Source organism: Oncorhynchus tshawytscha, linkage group LG05 (assembly GCF_018296145.1).
Source record: "Oncorhynchus tshawytscha isolate Ot180627B linkage group LG05, Otsh_v2.0, whole genome shotgun sequence".
Lineage (NCBI taxonomy): Eukaryota > Metazoa > Chordata > Actinopteri > Salmoniformes > Salmonidae > Oncorhynchus > Oncorhynchus tshawytscha.
This window is the reverse complement of record NC_056433.1, coordinates 20,747,448-20,773,223: the sequence shown is the minus strand read 5'-3', so window position 1 is coordinate 20,773,223 and position 25,776 is coordinate 20,747,448. Positions and strand designations below refer to the sequence as shown.

Here is a 25,776-nt window from a genome sequence, read left to right as displayed (position 1 = left end):
TATCACAGTAAGAAAAAGTTAAGACAGAAATTCATCTAACCTGGCTTCTTCTTGTCCATGGCATTATCGTCAGTCTGAGATTCTTCTGATGAGGGCAGGAAAAACAGGGAATGAGAGATAGACATGTGTGAGAGGGAGAGAGGAGAAAGACTCCTGGTACCCAATGTATATATTATCCTTATATAAATACACAATGTGATGGCTCTCTCTAGATTTCCTCTGTCCAGGGCTCCCGAGTGGTGCAGCGGTCTAAGGCACTGCATCTAAGTGCTAGAGGCATCACTACAGACCCTGGTATGATTCTAGGCTGTATCACAACGGGCTGTGATTGGGAGTCTCATAGGGCAGTGCACAATTGGCCCAGCGTCATCCGGGTTAGCGTTTGGCTGGGGAAGGCCGTTATTGTAAATAAGAATTTGTTCTTAACTGATTTGCCTAGTTAAATAAAGTTAAATAAGGTTAAATAAAATAAGGTTATAATAAGGTTAAATAAAAATAAGGTTAAATAAAAATAAAATGTATAAATAAATTACCAAAGGATATGAAGGGTCTTTCAGAGTAGACCCTTTCAATCCCAATGGGACTTCTCCAGCCCTGTGAGAACTACCGGGATTTGGGGAATATGTACTGCTGTGCTGACAAGGAATTCTGATCAGGAAGTCTATTATAATCCACTGGGGAAAATGGGCTCTGTATTTCAATGATACAGGTGACCTTAAAAAATACTGTGATGGATATAGGAATGAAAGAGTATTATTTCCCCATTAGAAAGAGGTGTTTCTTTCTAATCTATTTGTTTGGTCGCCAAAAATAGTCCTCTATCCATAGTTTCTGCAATTTTCGAGGATCCCTGAAGAAAAAAGAAACTATGAATATAGGTCCATTTTCTGTGCACAGTGATTATTAGCCAGCTGGACAGTCAAGAAACTGTGTGAATATGCTTCCATTATCATTTCTACACAGCTTTGATTTGTTTTTAGTCATTTTAAAGTATATTAAGATTGTTTTTTTATGCATCAACAGTTACTTTAGAGAGAAGAGTTAGAATGTACTTACTATGTTTAACTAACTTTAAGTGCAGAGAGTGGGAAGGCCATGGCAGTGAACACAAGCATGACTACAACCCTTATTTCAAATGAAGTAATTGCAGCTCAGGTCTCAAAAGACATGTAAATCACTTTTGCCTTAATGTAATACATACAGTAGATAGTCATCATATTGAGGATAGTGATTGAGTATTGCTTGATGTCCCTTCACTGTGAGACAAATCACACAGGACGTGAGGAGAGAGTGACTGGGAATATGGGTAAGGAAGAGATGGGACTAGAATATCAAGACTCCACAAGTTCAGTCAATAGAACATCACCCTAATGTCTTTGAAGCTTCTGGCTTTAACTTAAATCAATCCAATAAGTGTTGTTACTATTTATCACTAGGGATAATCTATTTTAATAACTAAATGTTTCTCCTTGAACAATTAACATGGTTCATTTACTCCCCAAAACCCCCCAGAGAGCAATATCAGCAAAGAGTCATTGAATCCTAGTTTTATTGTGTTGGCCAGTGGAGGGGAAGGTATAGCTACTACCTTAGTCATGAATAGGAGCTAAAGAAGATTCTGCCCCAATCTCTGGAAACATATAATAATTTTAATGGAAAATTGCAAGGGAAACATTTGCTACAGTAATTAATTCCGATCATATTGATTATTATCAAGGCGATATCACTTGTATAAATGAGGTATAAATATGCAGTTATTTCAAAAAAATGATACAAATCATATGATTCCACCTTCCAGAACACTGTAGCAGTGAACGTTTTTACACAATACATTTAGATTTTACTAGTGCAGGATCACACATTGAGATAATCCTCAATAGTAAGTGCAGCAGACAACCAAAACAATCATTGGGTTAGACAGAGCACCACCATGTGGGGCCTAGTGAACATGGCTGCACTAAATCTAACAGCACCCACTGCTACATCCCTATCTCTTATTTGAAGCACAGACACAAGGCATTGGTGTTTACTCACTTGCTATACCAGGAGGCTTCACTTCTTTCTCTGAAATCAGAGGCGGGGAAAATCATCAAGCATAAATAACCAATGGAGATCAATAGTAATGTATCAACCATTTATGAGGAAAGGTACCAGTAATAAGAGTTATTTGATACTTTGAGCCGACGTACCTTTAGCCTCCTTCACAGCTTTCTTCTCAGTCTTCTCAGCTTTATCTGTGAGAGGAGAAAAATACATTTGTCTACATGCCATTTCACCCGTTCTTCAAACTCTGTTTATAATCTCAATCGTATTCTCTTCAAACTAACACAAAGTGACATGGCTGTAATTGCAGTTTTACCATGCATACATTTCAGCTCTAACCATGTTACGAGTGACTGGTTTCATTTTTCATGGGTTGTGAATTTTTCCCAACCAATGTATATAATAAGTGATGTGAAAGGGAATCATAGGAACGCTTATTCAGAACTGATCTGCCTAGTAAACAAAGTCATTCTGCCTGGCCTTTGTCTAAAGCTATGCCATTTGACAGATCCAATTTCCAGTTGTCAACTAGTGTTTTGTGTTGATGAAGCATGAGAAAGATAACTGATGCTGGCATGTAATCAACCAATCACTATCATAATATATTATTATGCACGATATACTATTCACAAAAAAAACCGTGCAGCTTTACAGGACACTAACAGAGGAAAAGAGAGTGTCCAGTCATTAAGAACATGACATTCACAAGGTTGATCCATGGACAAGGAGCATCTTAACAAAACAATGAATAAATAAAAAGACATTTGATGGCTATTTAGCATGACAAATGTATTCAAAACCTTGAAACCACTCACTCTTATCTACTCAAGTTTTAGGCAAATAAATAATTCATTAAGTCCTATATATACACATTTCTGTTAAAAAAAGAAACTGACCTACTTATCAATACAAACAAGATTTCTTGCTCAGCGATTGATTGAATATGGTCCCTATGGTTTTGATTTAGTTTTCTGTTTACTTACGTGGTTGAGTGGGCTGGGCTGTCTTCACAGAGAGTGTGGTTTTAGCTTTGGCTACAAGACAAAATAAACCAAAGTACTTTTACAATAACCTTAGTACCAGGTTGAGGGAGCATTTAGTACTATATACGCTGGGATAAAGCTTTTGCACCAACTACATTATTCAGTAAGAATGCATTATTCAACTTTAATTATCTAAACAGCTTTGAATTAGTTTTAATGGGAACAAATCGTACGCAAAAAGCATTTAACCAATTTAATGACCAACGATAAGTCAATCTGTGTATAAAATCGGGTTTATAACACTTCCTGTCTACAAAACTTGAGAAATTAACTATGCATACACTAAACAGTGCTAGTGCTTCCACACATACAGTATGTCAAGGAAGGACTGAAATAACACAGAAAAAACTCAATGCTGCACCACAATCTGTTGATTGATCACTCTAGTTGGCCGGGGGTGATTAATAGTTCAATTGAGCATTTGCCTCAGGTTTATTGATTAAAAGTGTTCTCCAGCCACACTTTGTGATAGGCTACATTTCAAATGGTCAATACCAGATTTTACTTTTATTCAGCCTAGTTCATTACTGGAATCTAGTGCTGTTGGCCCGTGCAGTAAAAGGCTGGAGCCCATCTCAAATACCCATTAGTCAGAGGATGAGGCATAGTCAAGCAAGGACTGCAATATCTTATCACTCAATTGGAGAAAAAAAGGAGAAGCTGTTTGCAGTTGTGTAAACAGACATACTGCAAAGACACTGCTATGGTAGCTAAGTTTGATCAAACCTAATCCTTTTTTTATTCAATAGCAGCATCTATTCAATTCATACTAGAGCAATGTATTTGCATATTGTTATATGAACCGAACTCACCATCTGATGTCTTCACATCCTTTACCTTGTCTTCTTCTCATGCAAGAAGGAGGAAAAATGTATATGAGTGGTATGTATTCCTCTTATCTAGCTGGAAGGTTTACACATCAAACAGTAGAAGCATGAACATCTTAGCAGTCATTCAGGTCAATCTATGTTACAAACCCAAATAGATTATTGTCTCTTTTAAAACTGGATGAAGATTATATTACACATACTCTACTCATATTTTCATACCCTTGTGTGGAAACGTATACATCAGGTTCAGTGTTGTACACTGGGTTGCCTGCAGTCCTGCCTGCAATGCCTTTATTAGTATGGCATGTTCAATAGAAACAAAGTTTTTTTAAACCGACGCGTTTCGGCTGCGTTTCGGCTACGTTTCGGCTACATGGCCTTCGTCAGGGAGTACTCTCCGAGACTTACCCAGTCAATGACATGTATTTTTTTGATTATTTATTTTAATCAATTTTGAGTACTCCCTGACGAAGGCCATGTAGCCGGAACGCGTCGGTTTATTAAAACATTGTTTCTATTGAACATGTCATACTAATAAAGGCATTTTAATTCATTCTATGAAGAGTGCCTTGGTAAAATCTTTTCCTCTACGATTTTGCCTGTGCTTAGCTCTATTCCGTTTGTTTTTATCCTAAAAAAAACTCCCTAGTCCTTGCCGATGACAACAATACCCATAACATGATGCAGCCACCACTATGCTTGAAAATATGAAGAGTGATGTGCTGTGTTGGACATGCCCCAAACATAACGCTTTGTATTCAGGAAATAAAGTTTATTTCTTTGCCACATTTTTTGTAGTTTTACTTTAGTGCCTTATTGCAAATATAATGCATGTTATGGAATATATGTATTATGTACAGGCTTACTTCTTTTCACTCTGTCATTTAGGTTAGTATTGTGTAGTAACTACAAGATTGTTGATTCATCCTCCATTTACTCCTATCACAGCCATTAAACTCTGTAACTGTTTTAAAGTCACCATTGGCCTCATGGTGAAATCCCTTTCCTTACTCTCCGGTAACTGAGTTAGGAAGGACGCCTGTATCTTTGTAGTGGCTGGGTGTATTGATACACCATCTATAGTGTAATTAATAACTTCACGATGCTCAAAGGGATATTCAATGTCAGCCAAAAAGAGTAGAACCTGCTCACCTGATTTTACACTTTGATTTGACTAGATGTTAAATGTCTCTTTGAAAAAATATTTCAAAAAGGAGTTCAGTTCACGTAACAGGGTTGACCTTAAAATGAGGGATAGTTATTTTAAATGAATCACTAACAACATGAAATAAAAATCATCTTCAGAAATAACTTTAAATCTTCCTAGAAATCACAGAGGATGCATGGAGGGACAGGTCAAAATGCTGAATTTTGGCACTTTAACATGTCTTTATTCATATAACAAAAACAGATTTATTGAATTTTCCATGTGGTCTATATGAAAGGGAACTTCATTTAATATACCAGGCTTTTAAAATTCAATGTGTGCGTACAATTTCTCTTAATATCAATATCAAAGGGCACTCATTTCGTCAAACGACCCTTATATTGTTAACCATATTTGTTTTGTTAACACAGATGTGCCAGTGTTTGTGTTTTATTTTAGGGTTCAAGTCCTTGAAGGGAATTACATCTGAATGTTGTTTTTCCAAACACATTACCCAGTTAAATAAAACACCACTTTGCTCTACCATGCAGACACACCGCAGGCGATATAGAGAAGGAACCCACTGTAATGGTCTAGATACAGGGAGGAAACGAGGCGTTGGGGTGGGTGGAGCAGAACATATGTTGAATGGAGACTGAGAAGAACTGCCAGGTTAAAACTTGAACTCTACATATAACTAGTCAGGAGAGTGTTGACAGTCAGGAAGCCCATATGACAGATTCCAGCCTGCACTAACCTGATTGCCCCATGCTCCGCAGAATATGAAGACAATGTATCATGTGTTTTAATATGTGTGTGTAACCTTTATTTATCTCGGCAAATCAATTCTTATTTACAATGATGGCCTACACCGGCCAAACCCGGACCGCACTATGGGACTCCCAATCCCAGTCAGATGTGATGCAGCCTGGATTCAAACCAAGGACAGCAGTGGCGCTTCTTGCACTGAGACACAGTGCCTTAGACCGCTGCGCCACTCGGGAACAGTACAAATGTAGCATGTTAATTTGAGCCAGTTTGCTAGAGCAGGAAAATAATTCTGCAGCAACAGGAAATGTGAATTATTATTATTAATTGACATTTTGGTAGGGGTTGATACATCTTTATAAGGGAAAATCCTGTTTGAAAATGCAAAGTGGCAATTACAAACATCAGACGCTTTTACAAACATCAAATACATGTCTACAAGTTGTTACAAGTTTAAAATGTCCTGCCTCTGAACATGGCAGTTAACCCACTGTTCGTAGGCTGCCATTGTAAATAAGATTTTGTTCTTAACTGACTTGCCTAGTTAAATAAAGCTAAAATATAAAATAATTAAACCTATCTATGTTATGGGGTTTTCACTAGCTTCTATAGCCACAAAGTCAGATTCCACTGCCACAAAGTCCAAAATGTGTTTTCTGGTCTTTATTTAAGGTTAGGGTTAGGCATAAGGTTAGCAGTGTGGTTAAGGTTAGGAATAGGTTTAAAATCATATTTTAAGAAGATAAATTGATGAAATGGACAGGGTTATGACTTTGTGGGTATAGAAACTAGTGATGACCATGTTATGGGCTTCTCTGGGGGTTGCTATAGTAACATGAAGGAGGCTTGTTTATGTGATAACAGTTATCACCAACATGGGAATTTGAACAGCACAATCTTATTAACATCCAACAATAGAAGGAAGAAATACTGGATGTATTACAGATGTTGCAGCATCGTTCTGAAGGACTGTGTCAATGAAACATGCATACTATACAGTAATCAAAATAAATAGCTACCATCAGTAAAATAGTGAGATATTATATATTATGTACAAAACAGAGCTCCCACTCCACTAATAGGAGTCATCCTTCAGGGTTGAATCGCCATTATGTACATCACGGGAGAGAACTGATTAACTGCTGTAGGTCACATGTTTAACACTACTGTTTGAAGTGTTAACCTGTTTGACTCAGCTGGCAGGACATGAGTTGATCCACTCAAAACACAGGCAAATCATTCTTACCTTTTTTCTCTGCCGCTTTTGGTTTCTCTTTTGCTGATGGAAAACGTTTTGATTAAGTTAGTGTTCAGTAAATTGCATTCAAAAGAAAAATAATGAAAGACGATATACTGTTTGTACAATACTGTTAATGCTGAGTTTCTGCCCAACACACCGTTACGACGGATACATTTTACCTGTCTCAGGTTCTTTGGATAGCTTCTCCTCTGTCACTGCAGGAGATAAAAGTGTTAAAACAGTTAAACAGCATGTTTACAATCGTCATTGTATCTAACTGAAAATAATCTATATTTAGTTTGATGAACTTTTGCATTGCTGTTTGGTTACCTTTTGTTGTAGGGATGGGTCTCATAGCGACAACTCTAGCCATGGCTTTTACCATTGGCACCACTACATTAGTGTGGTTCCCTTTCCTCATAGTGGGGACTCTCGGAGTGGCTTTCTCCTTTAGGGGCTCGGGTTCTGAAACAACTGGTGCAGAGACAAATTAAATTATTACATTATGTACTCATAAAGCATACCAATAATAATCTCCTTGATTGAAAAAGTTAATTATGCCAAGTTGGGATTAAGAAGCGCTATACCATTCTTTACAAGCAACCATTCAGCTTTGGCTTTTGCAGCACGAAGTTCTGAGATAAACAAGACATGTGAGAAGCGTTTCACTACAACTAATAGTAAGCATCTACTCAAGTTAACATTTGTGAAATACAATATTACCTTTCTTGGAAGCGCTTGTGGTTGTCTTGGTAGAGTTTGTCTTCACTTTTTCTTTGGAGATTGCAGGCTCTAAAACCATAATATATCCACAGTTAGAATATATGTTAATTCATCAACTGGAATAACTTGATGTAAGTTCTTGTTACCTTTCTTCGTAGGAGTTATTTTGCCCTTTCCCACAGGCTCTGAAACAATGAAAATACAAAACATGCTCATCATTCAAAATACAGTATTCATACAACTCAATGTTGCATTGTGAATCCCATAGCAACTATATCCGTTACCTTTCTTAGCAGTTGTTGTTTTACCTTTATCTTTGGAAACAACAACCTCTGAAACGAAGAACACAGACCAAACACGTAATTTCACCAACTGAACAACTCTGAATTTACCAAAGGTGGACTCCAATGAAGTTGTAGAAACATCTGAAGGCTAATCAATGGAAACATGTAGCACCTGAGCTCAACTTCAAGTCTCATAGCAAAGGGTCTGAATACTTATGTAAATAAGGTATTTCTGTTTTTTAATTTTTAGAAATTTGCTTAAATTTCTAACAACCTGTTTTAGCTTTGTCATTATGGGGTTTTGTGTGTAGATTGCTGAGGATTTGTATTTATTTAATACATTTTTGAGCAAGGCTGTAACATAAGAAAATGTGGAAAAAAGTAAAGGGGTCTGAATACTTTCCAAAGGCAGTGTATAAAATAAACGGTGCCTAGGCGTAAGTTCGCGTCATTACTTCACAGGCGAGCCATTTGAATGTAAACTTTAAAAATAAAAAAATCTAAATATGTTTTTTGGCAGAAATGCCTTCTGGAACGTGTGGACTTTCATGTGCCTTTATAACAAACTTGTATGCCATCTGTAAATACAAATACAATTGTTAATTAAGAGCCTAGTTGGTTTAGCCATGAAAAAAAGATAGGAACCTTCCTGTTAGGCATGTTTGGCTGAGATAATGGGTGGACTGGACATGCCGAGAGATGAGTTCGGATTGGTCTGCCATGTAGCACGCTCCTGTCTATAACAGAAGCTGGTCAGTATGTGTAGGTAATCCTTTCTAACGCGTCTTTTTTTCAAAAGATATCACAAAGTGGAATTGAAAAGGTGTTGCTCTCCACTTTCTGGAGGACCGAGTTTTGAAATCAGTGGAATGCCCGGTGGAATTGGAGTATGATGGCTAAGGATATGGAGAAATTTCTGCCGTTTGAAAAGGAGTTGAAAAATGGAAAGGGAGTTGAAAAGAGAACACAGAAGACTGTTGCATAAAACACCTTTCTCTGGATTACATCTTCAAACTAAGGGCAACCATGGCATCTGTGACAGAGAGGGAGAAACGTCCATCCATGTATACAACGGGTAAGATAGTCTAGCTAGCTAAGTTTTCAGATATTGCACGTTTCTCATTTTGTCAGAAAGTTATTTCATTTCAAGTTAAAGTATATTATTAGCTAGCTAACATTAGCTCGCTAGCTAATGTTAGGTGTAATATTATTACAACACGCAATAAAGTACCTTTCTTCATTGTGGCAGGTTTTGTATTTTCTTTGGAGACAACAGCTTCTGGAATGACAACATCATGCTCAATATTTTCCAATAAAAGTCAAGCATGCAGTTAAGTTATTAATAATGCACTACAAAACCACAAGCTTTTAACTACAACTAATAGTAAGCATCTACTCAAGTTAACATTTGTGAAAAATAGTATTACCTTTTCTGGAAGTGCTTGTGGTTGTCTTGGTAGTGATTGTCTTGGGTTTTTCTTTGAAGATTGAAGGCTCTAAAACCATGATATATCCACAGTTAGAATATATGTTAATTCATCAAATTAAAAAACTTGATCTAAGTTCTTGTTACCTTTCTTCGTAGGAGTTATTTGGTCCTTTTCCACAGGCCCTGAAACATTGAAAAAACAAAATATGTTCATAATTAAAAATACAGTATTCATACAACTCAGTCTTGCAACTAAATATATTCGTTACCTTTCTTGGCAGCTGTTGTTTTAGCTTTATCTTTGGAAACAACAACCTCTGAAACAAAGAACACAGACCAAACACGTAATTTCACCCACTGAACAACTCTAAAAGGAAAACGTATGTAACATGTCTGGAAATAAATCCACTCAAAACACTGAAATTATTCACACCTTTTTTCTCTGCCGCTTTTGTTTTCTCTTTTGGTGATGGAAAACATTTTGATTAATTTATTATTCAGTAAATTACATGCAAGATTTTAAAAATGAAAGACGATATCCTTGTTTGTATAATATTTCTAATGGCCGGTTTCTGCCCTACACACCGTTACGACGGATACATTTTACCTGTCTCAGGTTCTTTGGATAGCTTCTCCTCTGTCACTGCAGGAGATAAAAGTGTTAAAACAGTTAAACAGCTTGTTTCCAATCGTAATGGTATCTAACTGAAAATAATCTATATTTAGTTTGATGAACTTTTGCGTTGCTGTTTGGTTACCTTTTGTTGTAGGGATGGGTCTTATAGCGACAACTCTAGCCATGGCTTTTACCATTGGCACCACTACATTAGTGTGGTTCCCTTTCCTCATAGTGGGGACTCTCGGAGTGGCTTTCTCTTTTAGGGTCTCGGGTTCTGAAACAACTAGTGCAAAAACAAATTAATTTATTACATTATGTACTCATAAAGCATACCAATAATAATCACCTTGATTGAAAAAGTTAATTAAGACAAGTTGGGATTAAGAAGCGCTATACCATTCTTTACAAGCGACCATTCAGCTTTGGCTTTTGCAGCACGAAGTTCTGAGATAAACAAGACATGTGAGAAGCGTTTCACTACAACTAATAGTAAGCATCTACTCAAGTTAACATCTGTGAAACACAATATTACCTTTCTTGGAAGCGCTTGTGGTTGTCTTGGTAGTGCTTGTCTTGACTTTTTCTTTGAAGATTGCAGGCTCTAAAACCATAATATATCCACAGTTAGAATATATGTTAATTCATCAAATGAAATTACTTGATCTAAGTTCTTGTTACCTTTCTTCGTAGGAGTTATTTTGTCCTTTTCCACAGGCTCTGAAACAATGAAAATACATAATATGCTCATCATTCAAAATACATTATTCATACAGCTCAATGTTACATTGTGAATCCCATAGCAACTATATTCGTTACCTTTCTTGGTAGCTGTTGTTTTAGCTTTATCTTTGGAAACAACAACCTCTGAAACAAAGAACACAGACCAAACACGTAATTTCACCAACTGAACAACTCTAAAAGGAAAATGTATACAGTGACTAAGGAAATAATTCTGACCTCTTCACTATTTCCACATTTTACTAATTAAGTTATAGGCTTATTCTAAAATTGATTCAATTATTTTTTTCCCCCCTCATCAGTCTACACGCAATGACAAATCAAAAATAGGTTTTTAGAATTTATTGCCAATTTATATAAAAAGTAAATGTAATATCACATTTACATAAGTATTGAGACCCTTTACTCAGTACTTTGTTGAAGCACATTTGGCAGTGTTTACAGCCTTGATTGTTGGGTATGACTCTACAAGCTTGGCACACCTGTAGTTGGGGAGTTTCTCCCATTCTTCTCTGCCAGGTTGGATGGGGAGTGTCGGTGCACAGCTATTTTCAAGTCTCTCCAGAGATGTTCGATCAGGTTCATGTCCGGTCTCTGGCGGGGCCACTCATGGACATTCAGAGACTTGTCATGAAGCCACTTCATGTTGTCTTGGCTGTTTGTTTAGGGACGTTGTAATGTCGGAAGTTGAACCTTTACACCAGTTGGAGGTCCTGAGCGCTCTGGAGTAGGGTTTCATCATGGATCTCTCTGTACTTTTCTCTGTTCATCTTTCCCTCGATCAGGACTAGTTTCCCAGTCCCTGCCGCTGATCAAAGTCCCCACAGCATGATGCTGCCACCACCGTGCTTCACCGTAGGGATGGTGCCAGGTTTCCTCCAGATGTGACGCTTGGCATTCAGGTCAAAGAGTTCAATCTTGGTTTCATCAGACCAGATAATCTTGTTTCTCATGGTCTGGCAGTCTTTAGGTGCCTTTTGGCAAACTACAAGCAGCTGTCATATGCCTTTTATTGAAGAGTGACTTCAGTCTGGCCACTCTACCATAAAGGTATGATTGGTGGAGTTCTGCCGAGATGGTTGTCCTTCTAGAAGGTTCTCCCTTCGCCACGGTAACTCTAGAGCTCAATCAGAGTGACCATTGGGTTCTTGTTCACCTCCCTGACCAAGGCCCATCTCCCCTGATTTCTCAGTTTGGCCAGGCGACCAGCTCTAGGAAGAGTCTTGGTGGTTCCATACTTCTTCCATTCAAGAATGATGGAGGCCGCTGTGTTCTTGGGGACGTTCAATCCTGCAGAAATGTTTTCGTACCCTTCCCCAGATCGGAGCCTCAACACAATTCTATCTTGGAGCTCTTCGACCTCATGGCTTGTTTTTTGCTCTGACGTGCACTGTCAACTGTGGGACCTTATATAGACAGGTGTGTGCCTTTTCAAATCATGTCCAATCAATTGAATTTACCAAAAGGTGAAATCCAATGAAGTTGTAGAAACATCTGAAGGCTGATCAATGGAAACATGATGTACCTGAGCTCAACTTCGAGTCTCATAGCAAAGGGTCTGAATACTTATGTAAATAAGGTATTTCTGTTATTTAGATTTTAAAAATTTGCTAACATTTCTGACAACCTGTTTTAGCTCTGCCATTATGGGGTTTTGTGTGTAGATTGCTGAGGATTTTTATTTATTTAATACATTTTTTAATAAAGCTGTAACGTAAGAAACTGTGGAAAAAGGTCAAGGGGTCTGAATACTTTCCTAAGGCAGTGTATAAAATAAACGGTGCCTAGGCGTAAGTTGCGCGTCATTACTTCACAGGAGAGCCATTTGAATGTACACTTAAAAAAAAAATCTAAATATGTTTTTTGGCAGAAATGCCTTCTGGATCATGTGGACTTTTATGTGCCTTTCTAACAAACTTGTATGCCATCTGTAAATACAAATACAATTGTTAATTAAGAGCCTAGTTGGTTTAGCCATGAAATAAAGATAGGAACCTTCCCGTTGGGCATGTTTGGCTGAGTTAATGGGTGGGCTGGACATGCCGAGAGATGAGTTCGGATCGGTCTGCCATGTAGCACGCTCCTGTCTATAACAGAAGCTGGTCAGTATGTGTAGGTAATCCTTTCTAACGCTGCTTTTTTCAAAAGATATCACAAAGTGGAATTGAAAAGGTGTTGCTCTCCACTTTCTGGAGGACCGAGTTTTGAAATCAGTGGAATGCCCGGTGGAATTGGAGTATGATGTCTAAGGATATGGAGAAATTTCTGCCGTTTGATTGCAAATATGGAAAGGAAGTTGAAAAGAGAACACAGAAGACTGCTGCATAAACACCTGTCTCCGGATTACATCTTCAAACTAAGGGCAACCATGGCATCCGTGACAGAGAGGGAGAAACATCCATCCATGTATACGACGGGTAAGATAGTCTAGCTAGCTACATTTTCAGATATTGCATGTTTCTAATTTGTTTTCATTTCAAGTTAAAGTATATTATTAGCTAGCTAACATTAGCTCGCTAGCTAACGTTAGGTGTAATATTATTACAACATGCAATAAAGTACCTTTCTTCATTGTGATAGGTTTTGTCTTTTCTTTGGAGACAACAGCTTCTGGAATGAAAACATCATGCTCAATATTTTCCAATAAAAGTCAAGCATGCAGTTAAGTTATTAATAATGTACTACAAAACCACAAGCTTTTAACTACAACTAATAGTAATCATCTACTCAAGTTAACATTTGTGAAAAACAGTATTACCATTCTTGGAAGTGCTTGTGGTTGTCTTGGTAGTGCTTGTCTTGTCTTTTTCTTTGGAGATTGCAGGCTCTAAAACCATAATACATCCACAGTTAGAATATATGTTAATTCATCAAATTAAATAACTTGATCTAAGTTCTTGTTACCTTTCTTTGTAGGAGTTATTTTGCCCTTTTCCACAGGCTCTGAAACAATGAAAATGCAAAATATGCTCATCATTCAAAATACAGTATTCATACAACTCAATGTTGCATTGTGAATCCCATAGCAACTATATTTGTTACCTTTCTTGGCAGCTGTTGTTTTACCATTATCTTCGGAAACAACAACCTCTGAAACAAAGAACACAGACCAAACACGTAATTTCACCCACTGAACAACTCTAAAAGGAAAACGTATGTAACATGTCTGGAAATAAATCCACTCAAAACACTGAAATTATTCACACCTTTTTTCTCTGCCGCTTTTGTTTTCTCTTTTGGTGATGGAAAACATTTTGATTTATTTATTATTCAGTAAATTACATGCAAGATTTTAAAAATGAAAGACGATATCCTTGTTTGTATAATATTTCTGCCCTACACACCATTACGACGGATACATTTTACCTGTCTCAGGTTCTTTGGATAGCTTCTCCTCTGTCACTGCAGGAGATAAAAGTGTTAAAACAGTTAAACAGCATGTTTACAATTGTCATTGTATCTAACTGAAAATAATCTATATTTAGTTTGATGAACTTTTGCATTGCTGTTTGGTTACCTTTTGTTGTAGGGATGGGTCTTATAGCGACAACTCTAGCCATGGCTTTTACCATTGGCACCACTACATTAGTGTGGTTCCCTTTCCTCATAGTGGGGACTCTCGGAGTGGCTTTCTCCTTTAGGGGCTCAGGTTCTGAAACAACTGGTGCAGAGACAAATTAAATTATTACATTATGTACTCATAAAGCATAACAATAATAATCACCTTGATTGAAAAAGTTAATTAAGACAAGTGGGGATTAAGAAGCGCTATACCATTCTTTACAAGCGACCGAGATAAACAAGACATGTGAGAAGCGTTTCACTACAACTAATAGTAAGCATCTACTCAAGTTAACATCTGTGAAATACAATATTACCTTTCTTGGAAGTGCTTGTGGTTGTCTTGGTAGTGTTTGTCTTCACTTTTTCTTTGGAGATTGCAGGCTCTAAAACCATAATATATCCACAGTTAGAATATATGTTAATTCATCAACTGGAATAACTTGATGTAAGTTCTTGTTACCTTTCTTCGTAGGAGTTATTTTGTCCTTTCCCACAGGCTCTGAAACAATGAAAATACATAATATGCTCATCATTCAAAATACAGTATTTATACAACTCAATGTTGCATTGTGAATCCCATAGCAACTAAATATATTTGTTACCTTTCTTGGCAGCTGTTGTTTTAGCTTTATCTTTGGAAACAACAACCTCTGAAACAAAGAACACAGACCAAACATGTCATTTCACCAAGTGAACAACCTTTAAAGGAAAATGTATACAGTGCCTTAGGAAAGTATTTAGACCCCTTCACTATTTACAAATGTTTTACGTTACAGCCTTATTCTAAAATTGATTAAATAGTTTTTTCCCTCATCAATCTACACACAATACCACAAAATTACAAATCAAAAACTGTTTAAAAAAGAATTGTTGCCATTTTATGAAAAAAAATAAGAAATATCACATTTACATAAGTATTCAGACCCTTTACTCAGTACTTTGTTGAAGCACCTTTGGCCATGATTACAGCCTCAAGTCTTCTTGGGTATGACGGTACAAGCTTTGCACAAGCTGTAGTTGGAGAGTTACTCGAATTCTTCTCTGCCAGGTTGGATGGGGAGTGTCGCTGAACAGCTATTTTCAGTTCTCTCCAGAGATGTTTGATCGGGTTCATGTCCACTCAAGGACATTCAGAGACTTGTCCCGAAGCCACTCTTGTGTTGTCTTGGCTGTTTGCTTTGGGTCGTTGTCCTGTTGGAAGGTGAACCTTTACCACAGGTTGAGGTCCTGAGCTCTCTGGAGCGGGGTTTCATCAAGGATCTCTCTGTTCTTTGCTCCGTTCATCTTTCCCTTGATCCTGATTAGTCTCCCAGTCCCTGCCAATAAACAATGTCCCCACAGCATGATGCTGCCACCACCGTGCTTTATTTATTTTTTATTTTTTTATTTCACCTTTAACCAGGTAGGCAAGTTGAGAACAAGTTCTCATTTACAATTGCGACCTGGCCAAGATAAAGCAAAGCAGTTTGACACATACAACGACACAGAGTTACACATGGAGTAAAACAAACATACAGTCAATAATACAGTATAAACAAGTCTATATACGATGTGAGCAAATGAGGTGAAATAAGGGAGGTTAAGGCAAAAAAAAGGCCATGGTGGCAAAGTAAATACAATATAGCAAGTAAAACACTGGAATGTTAGATTTGCAGTGGAATAATGTGCAAAGTAGAAATACAAATAATGGGGTGCAAAGGAGCAAAATGAATAAATCAATCAAATAAATACAGTATGGAAAGAGGTAGTTGTTTGGGCTAAATTATAGGTGGGCTATGTACAGGTGCAGGAATCTGTGAGCTGCTCTGACAGTTGGTGCTTAAAGCTAGTGAGGGAGATAAGTGTTTCCAGTTTCAGAGATTATTGTAGTTCGTTCCAGTCATTGGCAGCAGAGAACTGGAAGGAGAGGCGGCCAAAGAAAGAATTGGTTTTGGGGGTGACCAGAGAGATATACCTGCTGGAGCGCGTGCTACAGGTGGGTGATGCTATGGTGACCAGCGAGCTGAGATAAGGGGGGACTTTACCTAGCAGGGTCTTGTAGATGACATGGAGCCAGTGGGTTTGGCGATGAGTATGAAGCGAGGGCCAGCCAACGAGAGCGTACAGGTCGCAATGGTGGGTAGTATATGGGGCTTTGGTGACAAAACGGATTGCACTGTGATAGACTGCATCCAATTGGTTGAGTAGGGTATTGGAGGCTATTTTGTAAATGACATCGCCAAAGTCAAGGATTAGTAGGATGGTCAGCTTTACAAGGGTATGTTTGGCAGCATGAGTGAAGGATGCTTTGTTGCGAAATAGGAAGCCAATTTTAGATTTAACTTTGGATTGGAGATGTTTGATGTGGGTCTGGAAGGAGAGTTTACAGTCTAACCAGACACCTAGGTATTTGTAGTTGTCCACGTATTCTAAGTCAGAGCCATCCAGAGTAGTAATGTTGGACAGGCGAGCAGGTGCAGGCAGCGATCGGTTGAAGAGCATGCATTTAGTTTGACTTGTATTTAAGAGCAATTGGAGGCCACGGAAGGAGAGTTGTATGCCATTGAAGCTTGCCTGGAGGGTTGTTAACACAGTGTCCAAAGAAGGGCCAGAAGTATACAGAATGGTGTCGTCTGCGTAGAGGTGGATCAAAGACTCACCAGCAGCAAGAGCGACATCATTGATGTATACAGAGAGGAGAGTCGGTCCAAGAATTGAACCCTGTGGCACCCCCATAGAGACAGCAGACCCTCCGATTTGACACACTGAACTCTATCAGAGAAGTAGTTGGTGAACCAGGCGAGGCAATCATTTGAGAAACCAAGGCTGTCGAGTCTGCCGATGAGGATGTGGTGATTGACAGAGTCGAAAGCCTTGGCCAGATCAATGAATACGGCTGCACAGTAATGTTTCTTATCGATGGCGGTTAAGATGTCGTTTAGGACCTTGAGCGTGGCTGAGGTGCACCCATGACCAGCTCTGAAACCAGATTGCATAGCAGAGAAGGTATGGTGAGATTCGAAATGGTCGGTAATCTGTTTGTTGACTTGGCTTTCGAAGACCTTAGAAAGGCAGGGTAGGATAGATATAGGTCTGTAGCAGTTTGGGTCAAGAGTGTCCCCCCCTTTGAAGGGGGAAGACCGCAGCTGCTTTCCAATCTTTGGGAATCTCAGATGACACGAAAGAGAGGTTGAACAGGCTAGTAATAGGGGTGGCAACAATTTCGGAGGATCATTTTAGAAAGAAAGGGTCCAGATTGTCTAGCCCGGCTGATTTGTAGGGGTCCAGATTTTGCAGCTCTTTCAGAACATCAGCTGACTGGATTTGGGAGAAGGAGAAATGGGGAAGGCTTGGGCGAGTTGCTGGGGGAGGTGCAGTGCTGTTGACCGGGGTAGGGGTAGCCAGGTGGAAAGCATGGCCAGCCGTAGAAAAATGCTTTTTGAAATTCTCAATTATAGTGGATTTATCAGTGGTGACAGTGTTTCCTATCTTCAGTGCAGTGGGCAGCTAGGAGGAGGTGTTCTTATTCTCTATGGACTTTACAGTGTCCCAGAACTTTTTTGAGTTAGTGTTGCAGGAAGCAAATTTCTGCTTGAAAAAGCTAGCCTTGGCTTTTCTAACTGCCTGTGTATAATGGTTTCTAGCTTCCCTGAACAGCTGCATATCACGGGGGCTGTTCGATGCTAATGCAGAATGCCATAGGATGTTTTTGTGTTGGTTAAGGGCAGTCAGGTCTGGGGAGAACCAAGGGCTATATCTGTTCCTGGTTCTAAATTTCTTGAATGGGGCATGCTTATTTAAGATGGTTAGGAAGGCATTTGACAGTGATGAGTGGAGGTCGTTTGACCGCTGACCCATTACGGATGCAGGCAATGAGGCAGTGATCGCTGAGATCTTGGTTGAAGACAGCAGAGGTTTATTTAGAGGGCAAGTTGGTTAGAATGATATCTATGAGGGTGCCCGTGTTTAAGGCTTTGGGGAGGTACCTGGTAGGTTCATTGATAATTTGTGTGAGATTGAGGGCATCAAGCTTAGATTGTAGGATGGCTGGGGTGTTAAGCATGTTCTAGTTTAGGTCGCCTAGCAGCACAAGCTCTGAAGATAGATGGGGGGCAATCAGTTCACATATGGTGTCCAGAGCACAGCTGGGGGCAGAGGGTGGTCTATAGCAGGTGGCAACGGTGAGAGACTTGTTTTTAGAGAGGTGGATTTTTAAAAGTAGAAGTTCAAATTGTTTGGGTACAGACCTGGATAGTAGGACAGAACTCTGCAGGCTATCTTTGCAGTAGATTACAACACCGCCCCCTTTGGCAGTTCTATCTTGTCTGAAAATGTTGTAGTTTGGAATGAAAATTTCAGAATTTTTGGTGGTCTTCCTAAGCCAGGATTCAGACACAGCTAGAACATCCGGGTTGGCAGAGTGTGCTAAAGCAGTGAATAAAACAAACGTAGGGAGGAGGCTTCTAATGTTAACATGCATGAAACCAAGGCTATTACGGTTACAGAAGTCATCAAAAGAGAGCACCTGGGGAATAGGAGTGGAGCTAGGCACTGCAGGGCCTGAATTCACCTCTACATCGCCAGAGGAACAGAGGAGGAGTAGGACAAGGGTACAGCTAAAAGCAATGAGAATTGGTCATCTAGAACGTCTGGAACAGAGAGTAAAAGGAGGTTTCTGGGGGCGATAAAATAGCTTCAAGGTATAATGTACAGACAAAGGTATGGTAGGATGTGAATACAGTGGAGGTAAACATAGGTATTAAGTGATGATGAGAGAGATATTGTTTCTAGAAACATCATTGAAACCAGGAGATGTCATTGCATGTGTGGGTGGTGGAACTAATAGGTTGGATAAGGTATAGTGAGCAGGACTAGAGGCTCTACAGTGAAATAAGCCAATAAATACTAACCAGAACAGCAATGGATAAGGCATATTGACATTAAGGAGAGGCATGCTTGGTCGAGTGATCAAAAGGGTCCAGTGAGTAGTGAGGTTGGTTGGGGTCACGGCGATTCAGACAGCTAGCCGGGCCATCGGTAGCAAGCTAGCATAGGATGGAGGTTAGCCACCTCGTGTGTTTCCATCGGTAGGATTAGTGGGGTTCCGTGTGGTAGAGGGGATCAATCCAATTCGCAAAAAAACAAACAATAGATATAGTTATAGAGGCCCAAGAAAAAATAAAAAATAAAAAATAAAATAAATATTCCGATAGGTCTATTCAGATAGCAGCCGATAAGACAGCTAACGATTAGCGGACCGAAGATGGGCGTTCAGGTAACGTCGCGACACAGGAGCCAGCCGGATAACTCCCTCGGGCAGATAACGTCGGTAGTCCAGTTGTAAAGGCTTCACCGTTGGGATGGTGCCAGGTTTCCTCCAGACGTGACGCTTGGCATTCATCGTCAAAGAGTTCAATCTTGGTTTCATCAGACCAGAGAATCTTGTTTCTCATGGTCTGAGAGTCTTTAGGTGCCTTTTGGCATACTCCAAGCCGGCTGTCATGTGCCTTTTACTGAAGAGTGGCTTCAGTCTGGCCACTCTACCATAAAGCTCTGATTGGTGGAGTGCTGCTGAGATGGTTGTCCTTCTGGAAGGTTCTCCCATCGCCAAATAGGTACTCTAGAGCTCTGTCAGAGTGATCATCAGGTTCTTGCTTACCCCCCTGACCAGTTTTGCTGGGCGGCCAGCTCTAGGAAGAGTCTTGGTGGTTCCAAACTTCTTCCATTTAAGAATGATGGAGGCCACTGGGTTCTTTGGGATGTTCAATGCTGCAGAAATGTTTTTGTACCCTTCCCCAGATCTGTGCCTCGACACAATCCTATCTCGGAGCTCTTTGACCTCATGGCTTAGTTTTTGTTCGGACTTGTTTTGAAATCAGTAGAATGCCCGGTGGAATTGGTTAATGATAGCTAAGGATATGGATAAAATTCTGCCGTTTGATTGCAAATATGCAAAGTGAGTCAAAAAGAGAAAACACAGAAGGCTGTTGTATAAAACACCTGTCTCGAAATTACATCTTCAAACTAAGGGCAACCATGGCTTACATCTTCAAACTAAGGGCAACCATGGCATCTGTGACAGAGAGGGAGAAATGTCCATCCATGTATACGGGCAAGATAGTCTAGCTAGCTACATTTTCAGATATTACACGTTTCTAATTTTGTCAGAAAATAATTTTCATTTCAAGTTAAAGTATACTATTAGCTAGCTAACATTAGCTCGCTAGCTAACGTTAGGTGTAATATTATTACAACATGCAATAAAGTACCTTTCTTCACTGTGGTAGGTTTTGTCTTTTCTTTGGAGACAACAGCTTCTGGAATGACAACATCATCAAATGCTCAATATTTTTCAATAAAAGTCAAGCATGCAGTATGATATTAATAATGCACTACAAAATCTGTACCTTTCTTTACAACAGCTGGTTTGACCTTCTCTTTGGACACCACAGCGTCTAGAATACAAGGCAAGAGATATAAACTATGTAACTGTATTCAAATACAGAAAGCAATGATGCAGTTCAACTGTACAAATTGTTACCTTGCTTCTTAACTTTTTCTTTAGGGAGCTCTGGCTCTGGAAAAAATACATTATTGACAAAATATCAGTAGAAAATCTTATTGATGTGTGTATGCTTTGGTGTAACACTTCTAAGCAGCTATATTACCTTTACCTTAGGTAACTTCTAACACTGAAACCCTTACCGTTGAGTGCATTTACATTTCAAGTTAAAGTATACTATTAGCTAGCTAACATTAGCTCGCTAGCTAATGTTAGGTGTAATATTATTACAACATGCAATAAAGTACCTTTCTTCATTGTGGTAGGTTTTGTCTTTTCTTTGGAGACAACAGCTTCTGGAATGACAATATCATGCTCAATATCTTCCAATAAAAGTCAAGCATGCAGTATGATATTAATAATGCACTACGAAATCTGTACCTTTCTTTACAACAGCTGGTTTGACCTTCTCTTTGGACACCACAGCGTCTAGAATACAAGGCAAGAGATAATAACTGTATTCAAATACAGAAAGTAATGATACAGTTCAACTGTACAAATTGTTACCTTGCTTCTTAACTTTTTCTTTAGGGGGCTCTGGCTCTGGAAAAAATACATTATTGACAAAATATCAGTAGAAAATCTTATTGATGTGTGTATGCTTTGGTGTAACACTTCTAAGCAGCTATATTACCTTTACCTTAGGTAACTTCTAACACTGAAACCCTTACTGTTGAGTGCATTTGCATAATAGTATATATTCAGTACATGTTTTCAGTAAGTGTGAAGGATGATTTGGTATGTAGAGAGTCTCTTACCCTTCTTTGGGGCAGCTGCCTTGGTCTTTTCCTTTGGAACTGAGGGTTAAAAAATAATGTGTTCAGATCAAACAAGAACAAGTTATGTAAGTGTATCCCTTTGAATCAATACAATATGTCCATACCCTTCTTTATGGTGCCAGCCTTCTGCTTTTCTTTGGGAGCCTGTGGTTCTTCAATGACAAAACAACATCTGTTAAGAGTATCCTTTCAAGTACAGTATCAAGGGTCAATAAATCGAAATAGGACATCAGATATGAGCATTTTCATTTACATGGAGAGAACAGAAGATTACTGTTTTCCTCACAAGGTATTATGTCTATCTGCGTGGAAAAGCAATATACATACATTTTATTATATTTTATTTTATAATATACATTTGATTTGCAAGCACTCTGTCCCTTTAGTGAAAATTACCTTGTAGTTCAAATATTACCAACTAAGTTAGAGCTTAAGTTCTGAGAGAATAACTACCTTGAGTCCATGAAGCTGGTTGAGTTGTCGGTGCAAGTCCAGGTGCTGGTGCTGGTTCAGTTGGTTGAGTTGCTGGTTCAGCTGGTGCAGGTGCTGGTTCAGCTGGTTGAGTAGCTGGTGCAGGTGCTGGTTCAGCTGGTTGAGTAGCTGGTGCAGGTGCTGGTTCAGCTGGTTGAGTAGCTGGTGCAGGTGCTGGTTCTGCTGGTTGAACTAGAGCTGCTGGTTGAGCTGGAGGAGCTTGATAAACTTGATACGCTGGAGGAGCTTGATAAAATGACTGAGTTGGATGAGCTGTTGGAATATGCAGTGGAGATGCTGAAAAAAGTTGTACATTCGTGTATAATGCAACTTAGGATAAAACATGTGAATCAAACATATTAGCCAATTAAAATGGCATCTGATGACAAGGAGAAAAAAGTATCTGAGGTGTTGAGCCACAAGGAAAAAAACAAGGTGTGTTAAATAAGGTTAAACAGCAGGAAGACAGATCAATTAACTTCCCATTACAGTGTCTTTTCATTGCACACTTGGTAAAGTTATAAAAGTCATTAATAAGACAGAATGTATTTTAAAATAATATAGGGCATATTGTTGATATTTATTTAGAAAATGTACAGTATATGTCTACTGTTTGTTTTAAGTTGTAATCACAAGACCTTTTTGGTGAGACACACCAGGAAACTGCTGGGAAATGTAACCAGAGGAGCTACTGACACAATAGGACAATAAAGGAACATTGGGCAGAGCAACTTAAAGATGGAGATCTTTAGTATTTTCAAAATGGTTATTGTTAACAATACATCCATGTTTACCAAGAGATAATAATTAGAAACCTATACAAGGACATAAAGACATACAGATGTAGAATCTTAATTTGATCACCCTGTTGCAGGAGAACATTGTTGCAATGAAGGACATTTCAAACTTGTAGTTTATTGTTTTTTGGTTTAAAAAAAGGCTTCTGAAGTTTGCAATTTCCACTTTGAAATTTCAGTGGATTTTCCCTTATGTAAAGGCACCAACCCTTACAAAAATGTACATGAATTGTAATCTATATAATAACTCTAATTTCCTGTTACTGCAATATTATTTTCCTGCTATAGAACATTGGCTCAAATTAAGATCCTAAATCTGTACAGTAAATGGTGGGTGTGGAAAAGGCTGTGAAGTAGGGTCGGAGGTTTTATTGGTCTAGTTATATGCTCAGGATGAACTCCTGGCCATAATTACAACACAGAGCTCTGCAGACATGTCAGACACATTTAAATAGTGTTAATGTTAGCAATTAATTACCTAATTGGAAATAATTAAAATAATACCAAATACCTGTCATAGTTGTAGGTGGGAATGGATTGTCTGTGAATATGTGATGCACTGGAAGATAAATGGATTATTTTCAGTCAGGTTTGAGAAGGACATACTATACTGGACATATACAGGACATATTATACTGGACATATTCAGGATATATTATACTGGACATATACAGGACATATTATACTGGACATAAACAGGACATATTATACTGGACATATTATAGTAGACATATTATACTGGACATATTATACTGGACATATACAGGACATATTATAGTAGACATATTATACTGGACATATACAGGACATATTATACTGGACATATTCAGGATATATTATACTGGACATATACAGGACATATTATACTGGACATATACAGGACATATTATACTGGACATAAACAGGACATATTATACTGGACATAAACAGGATATATTAACCTGGACATATTATACTGGACATATTATAGTAGACATATTATACTGGACATATTATACTGGACATATACAGGACATATTATAGTAGACATATTATACTGGACATATTATACTGGACATATACAGGACATATTATACTGGACATATTATACTGGACATATTATACTGGACATATACAGGACATATTATACTGGACATATTATACTGGACATATTATACTGGACATATACAGGACATATTATACTGGACATATTATACTGGACATATTATACTGGACATATTATACTGGACATATTATACTGCACATATACAGGACATATTATACTGGAAATATACAGGATATATTATACTGGACATATACAGGATATATTATACTGGACATATTATACTGGACATATTATACTGGACATATTATACTGGAAATATACTGGACATATTATACTGGACATATACAGGACATATTATACTGGAAATATACTGGACATATTATACTGGAAATATACTGGACATATTATACTGGACATATACAGGACATATTATACTGGACATATTATACAGGACATATTATACTGGAAATATACAGGATATATTATACTGGACATATACAGGATATATTATACTGGACATATTATACTGGACATATTATACTGGACATATTATACTGGAAATATACTGGACATATTATACTGGACATATACAGGACATATTATACTGGAAATATACTGGACATATTTTACTGGAAATATACTGGACATATACATGATATTTACAGGACATTTTATACTGGACATATACAGGATATATACAGGACATATTATACTGGATATATACAGGACATATTATACTGGATATATACAGGACATATTATACTGGACATATACAGGACATATTATACTGGATATATACAGGACATATTATACTGGACATATACAGGACATATTATACTGGATATATACAGGACATATTATACTGGAAATATACTGGACATATTATACTGGAAATATACTGGACATATTATACTGGAAATATACTGGACATATTATACTGGAAATATACTGGACATATTATACTGGAAATATACTGGACATATTATACTGGACATATACAGGACATATTATACTGATATATACAGGACATATTATACTGGAAATATACTGGACATATTATACTGGACATATACAGGACATATTATACTGGATATATACAGGACATATTATACTGGACATATACAGGACATATTATACTGGATATATACAGGACATATTATACTGGAAATATACTGGACATATTATACTGGAAATATACTGGACATATTATACTGGAAATATACAGGACATATTATACTGGAAATATACTGGACATATTATACTGGAAATATACTGGACATATTATACTGAAATATACTGGACATATTATACTGAAATATACTGGACATATTATACTGGAAATATACTGGACATATTATACTGGACATATACAGGACATATTATACTGGAAATATACTGGACATATTTTACTGGAAATATACTGGACATATACATGATATTTACAGGACATTTTACACGGGACATATACAGAACATAAACAGGAGAAATTATACAGAACATGTACAGGACATATTTTACTGGACAAATGCAGGATATTTACAGGACATTTTATACTGGACATATACAGGATATATACAGGACATATTATACTGGATATATACAGGACATATACGGAACATACACACAACGTATTATAGTAGACATATACAGGACATATTAAGGAATGTATGAAGGATGGTATTATTACTGTAATAGAAGAGTGACATGCAGTATAC

The 25,776-nt window shown here is 38.0% G+C and overlaps 1 protein-coding gene across 31 annotated transcripts in view; it reads right to left on the bottom strand.

Moving 5' to 3' along the window:
• The window catches only part of LOC112250130 (triadin), a 67,580-nt gene that overhangs the window by 3,588 nt on the left and 38,216 nt on the right, over window positions 1-25,776 (bottom strand). For 15 of the 31 annotated variants that reach the window (XM_042321661.1, XM_042321652.1, XM_042321664.1 and 12 more), the window contains 41 exons: window positions 23,528-23,575; window positions 22,202-22,516; window positions 21,853-21,900; window positions 21,728-21,766; window positions 21,477-21,512; window positions 21,351-21,398; window positions 21,218-21,265; window positions 20,949-20,984; window positions 20,815-20,862; window positions 20,677-20,724; window positions 15,031-15,078; window positions 14,889-14,927; window positions 14,743-14,811; window positions 14,382-14,525; window positions 14,231-14,266; window positions 14,071-14,097; window positions 13,907-13,954; window positions 13,769-13,807; window positions 13,623-13,691; window positions 13,427-13,474; window positions 10,943-10,990; window positions 10,805-10,843; window positions 10,659-10,727; window positions 10,266-10,409; window positions 10,115-10,150; window positions 9,941-9,967; window positions 9,777-9,824; window positions 9,652-9,690; window positions 9,506-9,574; window positions 9,310-9,357; window positions 8,079-8,126; window positions 7,941-7,979; window positions 7,795-7,863; window positions 7,402-7,545; window positions 7,251-7,286; window positions 7,078-7,110; window positions 3,899-3,931; window positions 3,027-3,077; window positions 2,190-2,234; window positions 2,035-2,064; window positions 41-85 (listed from right to left, as the gene is read on the bottom strand). In XM_042321661.1, coding sequence (XP_042177595.1) covers window positions 41-85; window positions 2,035-2,064; window positions 2,190-2,234; window positions 3,027-3,077; window positions 3,899-3,931; window positions 7,078-7,110; window positions 7,251-7,286; window positions 7,402-7,545; window positions 7,795-7,863; window positions 7,941-7,979; window positions 8,079-8,126; window positions 9,310-9,357; window positions 9,506-9,574; window positions 9,652-9,690; window positions 9,777-9,824; window positions 9,941-9,967; window positions 10,115-10,150; window positions 10,266-10,409; window positions 10,659-10,727; window positions 10,805-10,843; window positions 10,943-10,990; window positions 13,427-13,474; window positions 13,623-13,691; window positions 13,769-13,807; window positions 13,907-13,954; window positions 14,071-14,097; window positions 14,231-14,266; window positions 14,382-14,525; window positions 14,743-14,811; window positions 14,889-14,927; window positions 15,031-15,078; window positions 20,677-20,724; window positions 20,815-20,862; window positions 20,949-20,984; window positions 21,218-21,265; window positions 21,351-21,398; window positions 21,477-21,512; window positions 21,728-21,766; window positions 21,853-21,900; window positions 22,202-22,516; window positions 23,528-23,575 — 2,421 coding nt within the window. Of the gene's footprint in view, window positions 1-40; window positions 86-2,034; window positions 2,065-2,189; window positions 2,235-3,026; window positions 3,078-3,898; window positions 3,935-7,077; window positions 7,111-7,250; window positions 7,287-7,401; window positions 7,546-7,794; window positions 7,864-7,940; window positions 7,980-8,078; window positions 8,127-9,309; window positions 9,358-9,505; window positions 9,575-9,651; window positions 9,691-9,776; window positions 9,825-9,940; window positions 9,968-10,114; window positions 10,151-10,265; window positions 10,410-10,658; window positions 10,728-10,804; window positions 10,844-10,942; window positions 10,991-13,426; window positions 13,475-13,622; window positions 13,692-13,768; window positions 13,808-13,906; window positions 13,955-14,070; window positions 14,098-14,230; window positions 14,267-14,381; window positions 14,526-14,742; window positions 14,812-14,888; window positions 14,928-15,030; window positions 15,079-20,676; window positions 20,725-20,814; window positions 20,863-20,948; window positions 20,985-21,217; window positions 21,266-21,350; window positions 21,399-21,476; window positions 21,513-21,727; window positions 21,767-21,852; window positions 21,901-22,201; window positions 22,517-23,527; window positions 23,576-25,776 lie in introns of those variants that run through there. The other 16 variants (XM_042321665.1, XM_042321656.1, XM_042321657.1 and 13 more) reach the window with 15 other exon arrangements.